General features: G+C 37.0%; 1 protein-coding gene across 1 annotated transcript; it reads right to left on the reverse strand.

Moving 5' to 3' along the window:
* Positions 1-1,154: 1,154 nt before the first annotated feature.
* Positions 1,155-14,201, reverse strand: LOC121421391 (troponin T-like). Its single transcript, XM_041616088.1, has 9 exons — positions 14,078-14,201; positions 11,083-11,127; positions 9,542-9,578; positions 6,377-6,475; positions 4,758-4,940; positions 3,582-3,794; positions 2,862-2,905; positions 2,283-2,355; positions 1,155-1,650 (listed from the first exon to the last, which is right to left on the reverse strand). The coding sequence occupies exons 2-8, from the start codon at positions 11,097-11,099 to the stop codon at positions 2,325-2,327; spliced, it is 624 nt and encodes a 207-aa protein (XP_041472022.1). The 5' UTR covers positions 11,100-11,127; positions 14,078-14,201; the 3' UTR covers positions 1,155-1,650; positions 2,283-2,324.
* Between the last annotated feature and the right edge of the window lie 591 nt (positions 14,202-14,792).

Consider the following 14,792-nt stretch of genomic DNA (forward strand, 5'->3'; position numbering starts at 1 on the left):
CTTTGTATTTGAGGTTCAAATTAACTGTAAGAACACCAATTTAACAATTTTTGGTGACTGCACGCTTTTTTTTCAGTAAAGGACAAATTCGTTTCATACCGTAGCCAATCGTACGATATTCAAATCGTTTGTTTTTCTAATAAGGGTGGTTGCATGGTCATACACTTGAACATAAGCATAATAACTATTAGTGCGATGATTTTGATTTTCAAGGCTTAAAGGGGCATTACAAGCCGAAAATTATTTGATTTGAAAAGAAGAAGAAAAATCAGACAAACCAAACCCTGAAAAATTTATAAAAATCGGCGAGGAATGATAAAGTTATGACAGTTAAAATATTTGCATTATTTCGGTGAAACGGTTTCATGCTTGTCGTCATGAAAATTCAATGGGAAAACTGATGATGTCATATCCCCACTTGTTCCTTTGTATTTTATTAAATGAAATTATGTTTATTCCTTTTTTCACTCCATGAACAAAAAAAAATTGATTGACAACTGATTTAATACATTAGATATTCATGACTGCAACTCATTTTGTTATAAGGGGATAAATATATCATTCACATACCTATGTAAAAATGAAATAATTGTGATTTCGTGCAATAACACAAGAAAAGGGAAAGTGTGGATGTGACATCATCAGCCCACCTAATGAATGGTTACACTTCGCAATTCCGAAGGTTCTTTATTCCGAAGGTTCGTAATTTCGAAAAACGTAAATTGCCTATACCTCGATATTCGTTTATCTGAAAATGTAAAAGGGTTCGTTCGTTAAGCCGAACATTTGTGGCGTTATTCCGAAGTTTCGTTATTCCGAAGGTTCGTTAGTCCGAAAACGAAATAAGGTTAGTTAATCATTTAGTTTTCGGACTAACGAACCTTCGGAATTACGAACCTCATTTCTTTTTCGGATTAACGAACCTTCGGAATTACGAACCTCACTTCGTTTTCGGGCTAACGAACCTTCGGAAATACGAACCTTCGGAATAACTAACCTTCGGAATATCCGAACCTTCGGAATAACGAAGCTTCGGAATTACGAATGTATGCGCTAATGAATATTCATGACGACCTGCATACCACTGTTTTCACAAAATATTGCTGAACTTTAAAATTCAATAAATTTCTTATCAGATTTTAATGAAATTTTCAGCATTTTGCTCCATATTTTTTTCTCTATTTATTCAGATATAATTACTTTCATCCCGGAGTACCCCCTTTAATATTCGCATCAAATTTTACTCCCTTTTTATTTAAAAAAAATCGGGTCGCAGACCAATCGTAAGGTGTGCGGCGACCTTCATTTGCTTGTTTTGGAAAGCTCCATGCTTTAATCGGTACAATACTGAGTCGGCGAAAGATTCTGTTCAAGACAGAGATTTGGACATGAATTTCTGGCATGAAAGAAAATGTTATGGAAACGAACGATGTTCCAGATGGTTCCAGGCTAGAAAATTAATCGACAAACAGTAGATAAAGAGAAGCAGGAAGATATATTGGTATTGGGTCTTTGCTTTAAAAAAAAACAACGCAAAACAATCAAAGTTACGACTTCATTTGTAAAATGTGATATAGCGTTGAAGAAAATGATTGACTTGTTCAAACAGATGACGGGCTTTGCAGAGCTTCACTCCTCACCGCTGATTTCCTGCAGCCAAATGATAAGAAAAATTGAGAGAAATACGAAGTGTTATAAATGTTGCCATGTGTATCACCTTTCACAAGAATAATTGAGTAACCTAGAATCCTCTTTTTGAAAGACAACGAAAAATTAACATAATTCTGTCATTATATTCATTTATTTCATTTTATTTTATTTGCCTTCTTTCCCCGGGGTAGCTAGTTCAGTCATCAAAACACTGTTGTCTACCATCAGGGTCATGCAATATACATATAGCAATCATAAGAACATAATAATATACACTGTTAAAAAACTGTGGTTTTACAGAAAAAAACGATTTTGCAGAAAGCAATAACAGAATCATTCTGTAAATTCATAAAACAGGTCTGTTTAAAAAGGGGGAAATGTTTTTTTATAAAGCAAATCGGTAAGATTCCAGACACCAAATACCAATTTCCTGTAAGATTACGAAATCTGGTAAAATTACGAGACTCTCCTGCATGAACTTTTTTATTATAAAGATACATTTTCTAACAGTGTACGAAGCATGTCAAATCAACATTATTACATTACAATACAATTAAAATAGTAAGAGTGAATGATACATACATTTATACATACATATTTATATGTATTTTGCAGGAGTCACATCTACTTACCCCAAACAAAATGTTAGGTTTTTATTCGTTCTCTCAGTGCTCTTAGCTGCGTGCCATGGCTGCAGCCTTCAATCTGTTGGGGGTAAACAGAGATTTATGATTAACTATTCTATTTTCTTTGATGGAAAAGCATGACAAATAAAAACAAATTGTAAACGTTGAACACTGGTTATAGTTGTGTAGCAATTAAGATATAGCTCATCGAGAGGATATTTGTAATACATGTAGTATTTATTGAATTAATTCAGGCCAAATCAAAGAGGTTATACGTGTAAATCAAGACAACAACAACACTGTTCACAAAAAAACAGATAACTATTCATAATACAGAAATTTGTAAACAAATCATATTATTTCATATTACATAATGAAATAACACTGAATGAACTGTATTATTTAAAGGGGTAGAGGGGATCCTTTTCATTGGAATTGTTCGTGAATATGTATTTTGTAGTAATACTTATTGAATTTATTCAGTATACTATCAATCAGTCATTTTCAATTTGCGGCTTGTTTTATCTTTAGATTTAAAAAAAGGTGATTCTATGGATATAAATGAGAACAGATGATAATACTTACTTATCCTCCTGGATTGATTCGATTCTCGATGTCAACTCCTTGATCTGAAGAGAGAGAGGGAGGGGGTGGGAAAAAGAGGAAAGAGACGGGGGAGAGATGGGAAAACGGATTAACTAATATTGATACTACTTACATTTACAAAGCAGATTGTACGCATTATTACCCCTGTCATTGAATAGCTGGCATGCCCACACACAATGTATGCACATTCTCCACTCCCTGGGGAACATTAAAGAAATTCAGATCACGCTTCGCGCTTGCATTATTTTAATGAGATGTTCCAGCGATATGTTGTTCCAGAGATAGATGTTCCAGTCCAGAGATAATTGGTTTCATGTTCAGGATATCAAAATGTCCCGTTTCCAAGTCAATATATTCAAAATTTCGACTCGCGCTCGAGTTGTGTATTTAGTGGGATATTATCATGTTCATGGACTTCAAATCATACCGTACCACTTTAAAATGCCTTACGACAGCACTGACTGAGAGTGCTTCAACTACATTCAAGGTTGGAAGGTACTTATATGATATAGATTCCCTGCTGGATGTCAAGGTGACAAAGATCTTCTTATGAAAATGTCATAAAACCCATACACCCAACTTACATCTTACTTTCGTACTTCCAGCGTTTCTCTTGTGTTTTTCTTCTGGAGTTCAAAGAGGGCTACAAAATATGACAAAGGTGTGAGCAATGTTGATATTCCTCTACACTCAACTTACGTCGTATTTCTGGCGTTTCTCCTTCTCCTGGAGATCGAAGAGGGATCCGAATGCCTTCATGATCTTGGCATGTAGTTCGGTGGCCATGGCTTTCATGCCTTCCTCCGAGGACATGCTCTCAGGGTCGAGGACAGGAACGCGTTTGGCAAGGGTCTCTTCTTTCTCCTTCTTTAGTTCGGCTGGTGTCATCTTAGCGAAGCGAACACGCTCATCCTAGACGATAGGAAAGATGGAAAAGACACCAACCGTGACGATGGTGATAATGGTGGTGATGGTGGTGAGGATGACTGTGGTGGTGGTGATGAAGATGATGGGGCTGGTGGTGGTGGTATGGTGATGATGATGATGATGGCGATGATAGTGGTGGTGGCGGTGGTGGTTGTGGTGGTGGAGGTGGTGCAGTGGGGATGATGTTGATGGAGGTGATGATGAAGGTGATGATGATGTTGATAATCATGATGATCATGATGATCATGATCATGATCATGACAATGAAGATGATGTAAGGACGACTAGGAAGATGACGGAGATTTTGTGATTAAGGTGATGGAAATGAAAACATGGCCTTTCTGAACGTAATTTTGTTTTCGCACAATATACGATTTATAGAGTTTACATGCTGGTTCATTTCACTTTTAAAAAATCAGTTATATTTCTTTTCTCTCACATTTCAAGAGAGAATTAGTCACTAATTTAAGATTTCTTGAAAAGAGACATAAGATCAAAACAACAGAAAAAAGTACAATGAAATCAAAAGCTTGTGCAATGTGAAACTAATTGTATTTGGTTTTGATTGTATTTGTTAATTGATTTTAAAGTAATAAATACCTCTGATGAGGACAAAAAAGGTGATGGTGAAGGTGATATATACTGGTGGCCATGATGTTGATGTTGTGGTGCTGGTGATAATGAGGATCATGACGATGATGATGATGATGATGAAGAAGATGATGATGATGATGAAATAGAAGATGATGATGATGATGATGAGGTGCTAATGACGTTGATATCATATTAATGAACAATAATCATAATAATATCAATACTAACAAAATACATAACAAATTTCTGTATAGAATACTGTTTGCTTTACGTAGTAATTTTTTGTTGAATTTGAAATGAAAAAGAAAGAATGCAATCAGTCGATCAATGATAACATTATTGTAATTTTGGTACCTGGATGACTGGCTGGAATTTGTTTGGATTTTGCATGGCACGTTTCCTTTCCTCTCTCTCCCGTTTCTTCTTCTCCTGCGCCTCCCTGATGCGACGGTTCTCCTCCTCTTGTCGTAGGCGGCGCGCTTCCTCACTCTTTTTTATTCTATCCAGCCACATCGCTTGCTCAGCACGACGACTGGCCTGCAAAAATCAAGAAAAAGGAAAGAAAATCAATAGAAACGTGATTATAAGACCACTAGCTGTTGCAGACAAATTGGGACACGACCAATAGAGACTTTAAGATTCAAGAAAGTAGCGTGGTGCAAAATGAACTTCAATTATTGGTCCCTATACTCATTTTGGGGTGAGAATGCATGGTAGTAATATTTTACCAGATTGCTAAGAAAGCATAAATGCTTGTAAGCAAGCAACCAGAGGAACGACGTCTGAAAGGGAAAGTTCACCCTTGCAAAAAGATAGTTTTGAAAATTGTAGACATTATTAACAATTGGAGCGCCTCTGGCAGTCTCGCCTGTATCACGCAATTAAATATAGCAGCAGTGCTGACTTTGAAGACGACTCAGAAGAACTATCATTCACACACAAAAAAACACATGATGACAAAATACTAAGTTCACTGACCCTAAATGACATTTGACCTTGATCGTGTGACCAAAGACTTGTGCAAGACGATCAGGAATACATGTACTTGATTACTCTTAAGTCCATATGTCACTAACTAGATCCACATTCAAAGTTAGGTTGGCAATTAATTCAATAAATACCCCCAACATGGCCAAAGTTATTTGTCAGATCTGACAACTTTCCTTGATTTTGATTGGCTGAGAAGCATTGTTAATGTGGCAACTGTCTGATAAAACAGTACTTGTCGGATAAGACGTCCTACAATACTGATCCTCCCCCCCCCCTCGTTATCTCACCCACCTCCCCTCTAGTCATCCATTCCTATCCGAGGGACCACTTATCCTTCGTTCTTGGATGACATTCATCTCAGCGTAATACTGATCCCCCACCACCTCGCACCCCCTCTAATAATCCATTCCTATCCGAGGGACCACTTACCCTTCGTTCTTGGATGACATTCATCTCAGCGTAATACTGATCCCCCACTCATTCTCTCCACCTCACTTACCTCCCCTCTAGTCATTCATTCCTATCCGAGGGACCACTTACCCTTCGTTCTTGGATGACATTAATCTCAGCGTAATACTGATCCCCACTCATTCTCTCCACCTCACTTACCTCCCCTCTAGTCATTCATTCCTATCCGAGGGACCACTTACCCTTCGTTCTTGGATGACATGAATCTCAGCGTAATACTGATCCCCCTCTCATTCTCTCTATCTCACTCACCTCCCCTCTAGTCATTCATTCCTATCCGAGGGACCACTTACCCTTCGTTCTTGGATGACATTAATCTCAGCGTAATACTGATCCCCCTCTCATTCTCTCTATCTCACTCACCTCCCCTCTAGTCATTCATTCCTATCCGAGGGACCCCTTACCCTTCGTTCTTGGATGACATATAAGCGTCATACCGATCCTCTTTCTTTCACTCTCCCTCACATCTCCCACCTCTCCTCTAATAATCCATACCTATCCGAGGGACCACTTACCCTTCGCTCCTGGATGACGTTAATCTCAGAGTCATACTGATCAATCACTTTCTTGATTTCAGTCCTCGCTTCTTCTACCTCGGCGATAAACTCCTGACGCTGTTTCACAAATAAAATGAAGGAAAAATAATAATTTTTTTCAACAATAGGCCTAATTATATATTTTCAGGGTAACGCTCTCAGCATTACGCTGCCCCCCCCCCCCCCCTCAGGCTCGAGGGAGCGTTTCATCAACACGTTTGTCGTACAAGTTGGCGGATCAGACAATATTCCTGGATTTTGATTGGCTGAGAAGCACTGTTACTATGGTAACTGTCGGATAAAACGTCCGACAAGCCCTTTCATGAAACGCTCCCCTGGAGCAAAATGAATACGGGAAACGCAACATAAACACAACAGATCCGCTTTGATATTTTAATACAAATTATTTTCTTATAAAATATATGAAATGAAATAATGTAAAAACTTTATATAGCATTTTTTTATTAATTATTATCTATTGATTTACATTATTCTTTTGCAAAAATTTCGGTATTCAGGAATATTACCTAAATGAAATATGATTTTGATCAAGATATACAGCGCTTGTTTATATGAAGGACGTCTCTAATGTTGCAAGAAACTTGCGATCAATTGCAAGTCTATTTTTTGGTCCCTAAATAAATCATATGTCTTGCAGTTAATTGCAAATTAGTGATTGATTACTAATCTGCTCCTTGAAACATGAAGTTTAATCTGATTTGCTACAGCTAACGTTGATCTATCAATTGTAAAATTGCAACAGAATATTTGAAATTGATCGGAAATGTTTTCTTGCAACATTCTCTAAGCTTTTCCTAGATAATATATCTTGAATTGGAAAGATTTTAAAAGAATATAAATAACTTAGATATACAAGTATATAAATGTGTAGTTTTTTAAGTTGAGTTAGATATGATAACCAAGATACAAAACTATATTGTTCGCAGTTCCTTAATAGAACTGAGTTGCAGAATGTTACTACTTCTTATTTCATATTCAAGATATTAATACAGAGCAAAAGAACATCATTTCTCATGCATATCATTACTGCAATACACCAAAGAATGGGAACATGCTATTACACGTAACAAGTGTGAGAGAAAGAAGCTTATATAAGTGTGCAGACAAAATACTTGAAAATGATAAACTTGATATTCACGACAAAGAAAGTGCAGCTCTTTTGGGATTTGTGTGTATTGGCCATAATTTTTTTTATTGAATATATATAAAGAAATATATCGAAAAGCTGCTGACGATATTTCATGCAATTCTGGCAAAAGCATTATGCAAAGTAGCCCCAGGGACGGTTTCATCATTAATTTTTTTGTCCGACAGGTTGTGGAGTCTCTCGTCATTTCTGATTGGCTGATTGAAGCAGTATTACTACGGTGACTGTCGGATGAAAAATGGGCCTTGGCCGGGAGTCAGATAAAAGTACGTCCGACACGTTTTTTTTTCATGAACGCTTCCCAGGTCAGCATTTGTCAAATTTGATATAATCTTACTCATGCAAGGCATAACTTGGGACTATTCGGTATAATTCCTGCATATGTTTTTTTTTCGGGGGGGGGGGGTGACTTGGTCAGTCGGTTTTTAAGTTTGCGGGTATAAAATAAACCTTTGAAATACTGAGGATCTTTTTTAAAGTCATTAATGGTTGTCATTTTGTTTTTTGCTGGGGTGGAAATGGTATTCTTTTATGAGTGCTTGGCTTTTTCATAACTTAGCTTATATAATCATTCCGTGACTTCAAGCATGTTTCATTTTTTACTGTTCATATCGTTCTGATAACACACACCATAGTGAAATTTCGGTCACATTACTACTCGACAGGTTGACAAGAACTACTCTTGACTACTTTACGGGTCAGCTCATTGACCTCAAAATCAGACGAATGGGGCCATGCACAATTTCGGGTCACACTGACCAAGAATAAATGGTCAGATAATATTTTGTTCCCGGCTGTTTTGACTCGGAAAAGTGTGTGACCACAACAGACTAGTTTCCGCGTCAATTTGACCCATAATTTTAAGAGCGCAGAGAGCATGCAGAGAGATATGGGGGGGGGGGGGGCAGATAGAGAGAGAGTGGGAGAGAGATCAGAAGAGAGGAAGAGAGATGGGGTATAATTGTTATGCTATAATTATAGACTTATATTTTTTTCATATTTTTATTGCATGCATGTATTTGCGAATCTTGTTATGTTCGAAATGTTGTTGGCTATAGTGCTAAACGGTTACACTTCGTAATTCCGAAGGTTCGTAATTCCGAAACACGTAAATTGCCTATACCTCGATGTTCATTAATCCTAAAACGTAAAAGGGTTCGTTAATCAGAACATTTGTGGCGTTATTCCGAAGGTTCGATAATCCGAAAACGAAATAAGGTTCGATGTTCCGAAGGTTTGTTAATCCGAAAACGAAATAAGGTTCGTTGTTCCGAAGGTTCGTTAATCCGAAAACGAAATTAGGTTCATTAATCATTTCGTTTTCGGTCTAACGAACTTTCGAAATTAAGAACCTCATTTCGTTTTCGGATTAAGGAACCTTCGGAATAACTAACCTCATTTCGTTTTCGGACTAACGAACCTTCGGAATTACAAACCTTCGGATATACGAACCTTCGGAATAACGAACCTTCGGAATAACGAAGCTTCGGAATTACGAATGTATGCGGTGCTGAATATGGGCGGAAATCCCAGGGGGACAGGGGGACGCGTCCCCCTGCTCATAATAGTAGGGGCACAATATGAAATGTCCTCCTACTATTTTTGGTCCTTTGTGATGAAATGAAATACATCATTCAAAATCGAAATAAAACATATATTTTGGACGAGATGACTTTACTTTTGGGGTGATTTTTTGTGTGTGTGCCTTTTTTTTGCTGGTCAAATTTATTTTTGTTGAAATGACCATATACATTTGGGGTGATAACTTTATTTTATTTTTTTTTGCTTGTCAATTTTTCCAGCCCCTTGTCCCCCCTACCTTTTGGGAGAGATTTCTGCCCCTGGTGCTACAACTGTATTATCATATCTAAATTTCTAAACTACATGTATATGAGTTAAACTGACACCGACTTGAAGCGCTTTACAAAATACAAGTACATTGTTAGCAGTTTATGGGATCAGACTTTAATTCAAACCTTTTCTTCTGCACGTTGTCTCTCTTCATCTGTCATTCTGTTTTGTTTGAAAATAAAAGGCAAATAAATGAACGAAATGGATGAAAATAAACAAGCCATGCACATACACAATGATAACAGAACAAACATTATGACTGAAAATTACCAAAATCTTTAAATTCAGTGGCGAATCTCCAGCCCCCCCCCCCCTTGAGCTGCGAAGTAAAAACAAGCAATGTCCTAAATTTTGGAGCCAACCCCAAATTACCTTCATTTTATGGTGAATGCTTTTTTTTTTCTTGTCAAATTTCTCGGTACCAAAATGACTTTCGTTTTGTAGTGAAGCCCCCTTTTTGTCAAATTTCTCGGACAAACCCCCTCCTTGGAGAAAAAAAGAACTATATCCACCCATGAAATTCATTATTAAACTGACTAGTAAGCAAATAAACAGATGAACAATAAATACAAAAACAGACAAAAAAAATAATGAATGAATGAACAAACACGAGGATTACAAACAAACGAACGAACAAGCAATACAACCAAAATGAGCAAAATAAGAATCGACAAACTGGAAGAAAAATCATACAGAGAATCATGGCGAAATTGGTTTTTCATCAAACATCGTGTTAAACATGTTAAATTTGCTTTGCATTTGAATGGAAATGAAAAGAAGAGTCAAAGTATGACGACATCGTGGACTTTGTCGAGATGCGAAACAAAGACCAAGCATTCTCCCATGGCCCTGGGAAGCGGGGGGGGGGGGGGTTGAAGCCACTTATCTCTTCACTTAGTTAGTGGAGAGATCAGTGGTTGAAGCAACCCCAAGATTTTCCTTGGGGGGGGGGGTAAGTACTGCGTGTATTATTTTTCCATAGGCAGTACCCCCTGGAATTCTGGTATGCTAAATGTCTGAAATGTAACCAAAATGACCAACATTTTTTAATGAACATCTTTTTTTTTGGGGGGGGGGTGGCTTGTCTAATTTTTCCCAAAACAAAATCACCTTCTTTTTGTAGCGAAATCTTTTTTTTATTTGCTTGTCAAAATTTTCAAGAAACAAAATCACCTTTCTTGCTTGTCAAATTTAAACCAATCGTTCCCAGGGCCTTGCGTTATACTTAAGAATATACACAGCAAAACTGTGGTGTTAACCGGTGTACATAGAGGACCACACCAATTATTTTACACCGGTGTTAAATTGGTGGTGTTAGTTTTACACCTATAGATGTTATTACAACCTCTTTGGTTGTTACATTTACACTCTTTGGTGTTATGTTCAATTTTTAGGGTGTAATTCTAACACCTCAGGGTGTGGTCCTCTATTAACACCAATTGGTGTCAGTTTTAACACCACAGTTTTTACAGTGTGTGCTTGTCATTGTTTCCCTACTTCCTTGAAGCTTTCCTTAAACAAAATAGAAATCATAAATATATAAATCAGTTTTAACAGGAATAATGTGGGAATATTATACAATCATTGTGTGTGAAGTGAACACAGATGTAAATAAGACACAACTTATGAATTTGATGTCATTAAATAATTTTCAAGTGGAACTTACGTTTCGGTCTCAGCCATTGTTGGAATGTTACTTGTCAAGATAAATCTGTTGGTAAAAGAGGAGAGGGGGGAACATAGTAAGAACGAGAGGAAAGGGAGGGAAAGAGAAGGGAAAAGAGAGGGAAAAGGGGGGAATACATTATGTTTTGTCTTTTAGGAATTTTAACATGTATTTCCTGTCCCATACACCCACACCCACACAAACACACCCTACAGCACATGTGCTGATACGGGGGGGGGGGTAGATCCCCCCCCCCAGTTTGCAAACACCGACAGTTTAACCAAAACTAGACTCCAAACTCCAAACTTGCAACGCAGAAGAAAATCAAAACATTATCAATACGATTATCACAATGCGCGATACTGAGCTAGCAGACGACACGGGGAGCTATATGCCCATATAAGGATGTCATATGACACCGTAACGTTACACTACGCACATGGACTTGAGTAATGGCACTGTGTTATCATTTTCTGGAGGAAAATGTGGACAACGTCAGTTGGAAAGTAAAGAAGAAACGAAATAATTTTACCCTTGTTTCATGATTGTATTTTAATACCATTATAATTATTTTACAAGGCCCATCGGGCATTTTCTTATGGCGGGGTGGGGGCTGGGCATTTTTTTAAATCGTCCATCCCGTGAGAGGTGAACGTCCTAGACGAATCACACGAACTACATACATGTATGGGCCTATCGTTGAACAAACTTATATACAAATGCATATTAGATTTTGAATAATAATGATAATAATAATAACAATAATAATAATAGTCGCTCATGCATTCAAGGAATTAATCCTGCCTGGGTTGAGTGAAGCACAATGTGGATAAATTATTTCTTGCTGAAGGAAATTACACCACAGCTGGGATTCGAACCCACGACCCTCTTTTTCAAAGCCAGAAGACTAAGCCACTGGGCTACGAAACTCCAACCAATAAATGAATGAATGAATGATAAATAGGCCTATACAGTATGAATATAATTCAAAGAGAATTATTATCGATAACATAGGAAAAACTGAGGAGCAAAATTGAATTTGTAGCTATCCTAAGTTGACTTGGTGAAGGAATGTAATTTGGTTTTGCTAGGTGGTAAAGCCATCAGTTTCATTGTTGGTAAAAATTGTAGTTAAGTAGTAGTTGTAGTAGTAGTAGTAGTAGTAGCAGTATTAGTAGTAGTAGTAGTAGTAGAAGCAGAAGTAGAAGTAGAAGAAGAAGTAGTATAGTAGCAGTAGTAGTAGTAGTAGTAGTAGTAGTAGCAGCAGCAGCAGCAGCAGCAGTAGTAGTAGTAGTAGTAGTAGTACACTGTAAAAACTGTGGTGTTAAAACTGATACCAATTGGTGTTAATAGAGGACCACACCCTGAGGTGTTAAAATAACACCCTAGAGATTGAACATAACACCAAAGAGTGTAAATTTAACAACCATAGGTGTCGTAATAACACCTATAGGTGTAAAACTAACACCACCAATTTAACACCGGTGTAAAATAACTGGTGTGGTCCTCTATGTACACCGGTTAACATCACAAATTTTGCTGTGTAGTAGTAGTAGTAGTACTAGTAGTAGTAGTAGTAGCAGCAGCAGCAGCAGCAGCAGCAGCAGCAGCAGCAGTAGTAGTAGTAGTAGTAGTAGTAGTAGTAGTAGCAGCAGCAGCAGCAGCAGCAGCAGCAGCAGCAGCAGCAGTAGTAGTAGTAGTAGTAGTAGTAGTAGTAGTAGTAGTAGTAGTAGTAGTAGTAGTAGTAGTAGTAGTAGTAGTAGTAGCAGTAGTAGCAGTAGTATAGCAGTATAGTAGGAGTAGTAGTAGTAGTAGTAGTAGTAGTAGTAGTAGTAGTAGTAGTAGTAGTAGTAGTAGTAGTAGTAGTAGTAGTAGTAGTAGTAGTAGTAGTAGTAGTAGTAGTAGTAGTAGTTGTAGTAGTAGTAGTTGTAGTAGAAGCATAAATAGCAGTTATATAGTAGTCATGTAATCTTATTATCATCATCACCATCATCATCATCATCTTCTTCTTCTTTTGAGAATTTGTGAATTAGTATCCTCGTCATGTACATACACATTTGTAATAATTAAAGACCAAGTCTCATAAGGCATATGTCCGAATAAAACAAAGAAAATTAAAACAAGTAGCACTGCTAACTAACTTAATCGAAATCGCATGTAATTATATTGTTTAAATCTCATTTCAAAGTTTCATTTGTTTGTATATCCGGGTAGTATAAGCTAATTATGGGATGGATTCATGGATTACATCATATACCTCACTTAGTTATTTTGTATTTTATTCTGAAATCTCAAACATTTCAAAATTTCCTCCAATGATGTCAAACTTAAAATCATCATCATCATCACCATAATATATTGAGATTTGCAAACGATTTTAACATTGAGTTGACGGAGCTGTCGAAATGCTTTACATGCTAATTTAATTATGTTATATCACAGGTGCACTCTAAAAACAAATCAGTCAAAAATGAGTAGTTAATAGGGTCAGCTGGGTGCAACTGTTATTCTAGTCATATTGGACTATTTTCTATGTTCGTATTTTACTAGAACAGAGTTATTTCTGACTAGAATATATGTCAGAAATGTGACTATCAGTGATTGCCATATCAGTTGCTCCCAGCTGACTACTGGTCTAGTCAATTTGACTGATTTGTTTTAAGAGTGTGTAAAATAGATTAATAACCTTGAAACCTTAAATGGAATTTGACTGTTATCATTTATTTTTTTCTTATTTTGTACGTTGATTCAATCCTCGTTTTCATCAACAATAATATGTCTTTTTTAGCATAAATCCTCCATATTCAGAACTAAAAGAGTTAACATTTTCATTTTCAAAAAATACTGTGTTTCGTGCCGGGTAAAGTGTCAACCGTGGAGGATATAGGCCAGCTGTTCCTGTAAAAACCCATTATTATAGTGATCATAACGAAACATTATCAAATTTAGGAAAGAATCCTTTACAAAATAATAATGCAAAAGAAAGCGTACTTACCAAGAATGTTTGAAAAATCGACGAGTGTATTATTCCAAAGTAGCTACTTCGTCAAGTTGTGTTCGGATGCGATCCGATACGCAGTCTCTTTTCAAAGTGCTGGAGTAGATTTTGGCGGTAATGTATTCACGGATGCCACACATTCCCCGCATTCCGGCTGAAGACATGGAACGCATTACGTTATCTCATCCGCGCGCTGCTGCTGGGACACCCCACTCCTTCTATTTCTCTTTCCCTCTCTCTACCTCTCACCCTCTTTCTGTATCGCCACCCCCATCTCTCCCTACCCCCCCTTCCTTGAGGAAAAGTGATGATATAAGCATCCCCAACATTTTTGGTCTATCGCTTCGCTAGCTTGCAACATTTAAACTGGGAGTAGACCTTCACGAAAACTTTGCTGTAAAATAGCAAAAAGTATTTTTTTAAAAATCAGAATATTGATGAATATTTTAGGAAAATACATTAAAGATTAAAAACAGTTATTAGAAATTCACGTTTCGATCTGTGACGTCATAAACGAGCAGCTGCCCCAGTATGTTATGTAATATAAAATTCATAAATTTTATTCGCTTTTTTTCATGGTCGTTAAACTGTTTGGGGACCATGCATGTATAATCAAATATTTTCGTGCCGGGGGGGGGGGGATAAAAACTACACATATTTATGTAAAAAGTGAACTTCGTTCGAACAATGTTTTTTTTTTTAATCTCATATT

The sequence above is a fragment of the Lytechinus variegatus genome, chromosome 9 (assembly GCF_018143015.1).
Source record: "Lytechinus variegatus isolate NC3 chromosome 9, Lvar_3.0, whole genome shotgun sequence".
Taxonomy (NCBI): domain Eukaryota; kingdom Metazoa; phylum Echinodermata; class Echinoidea; order Temnopleuroida; family Toxopneustidae; genus Lytechinus; species Lytechinus variegatus.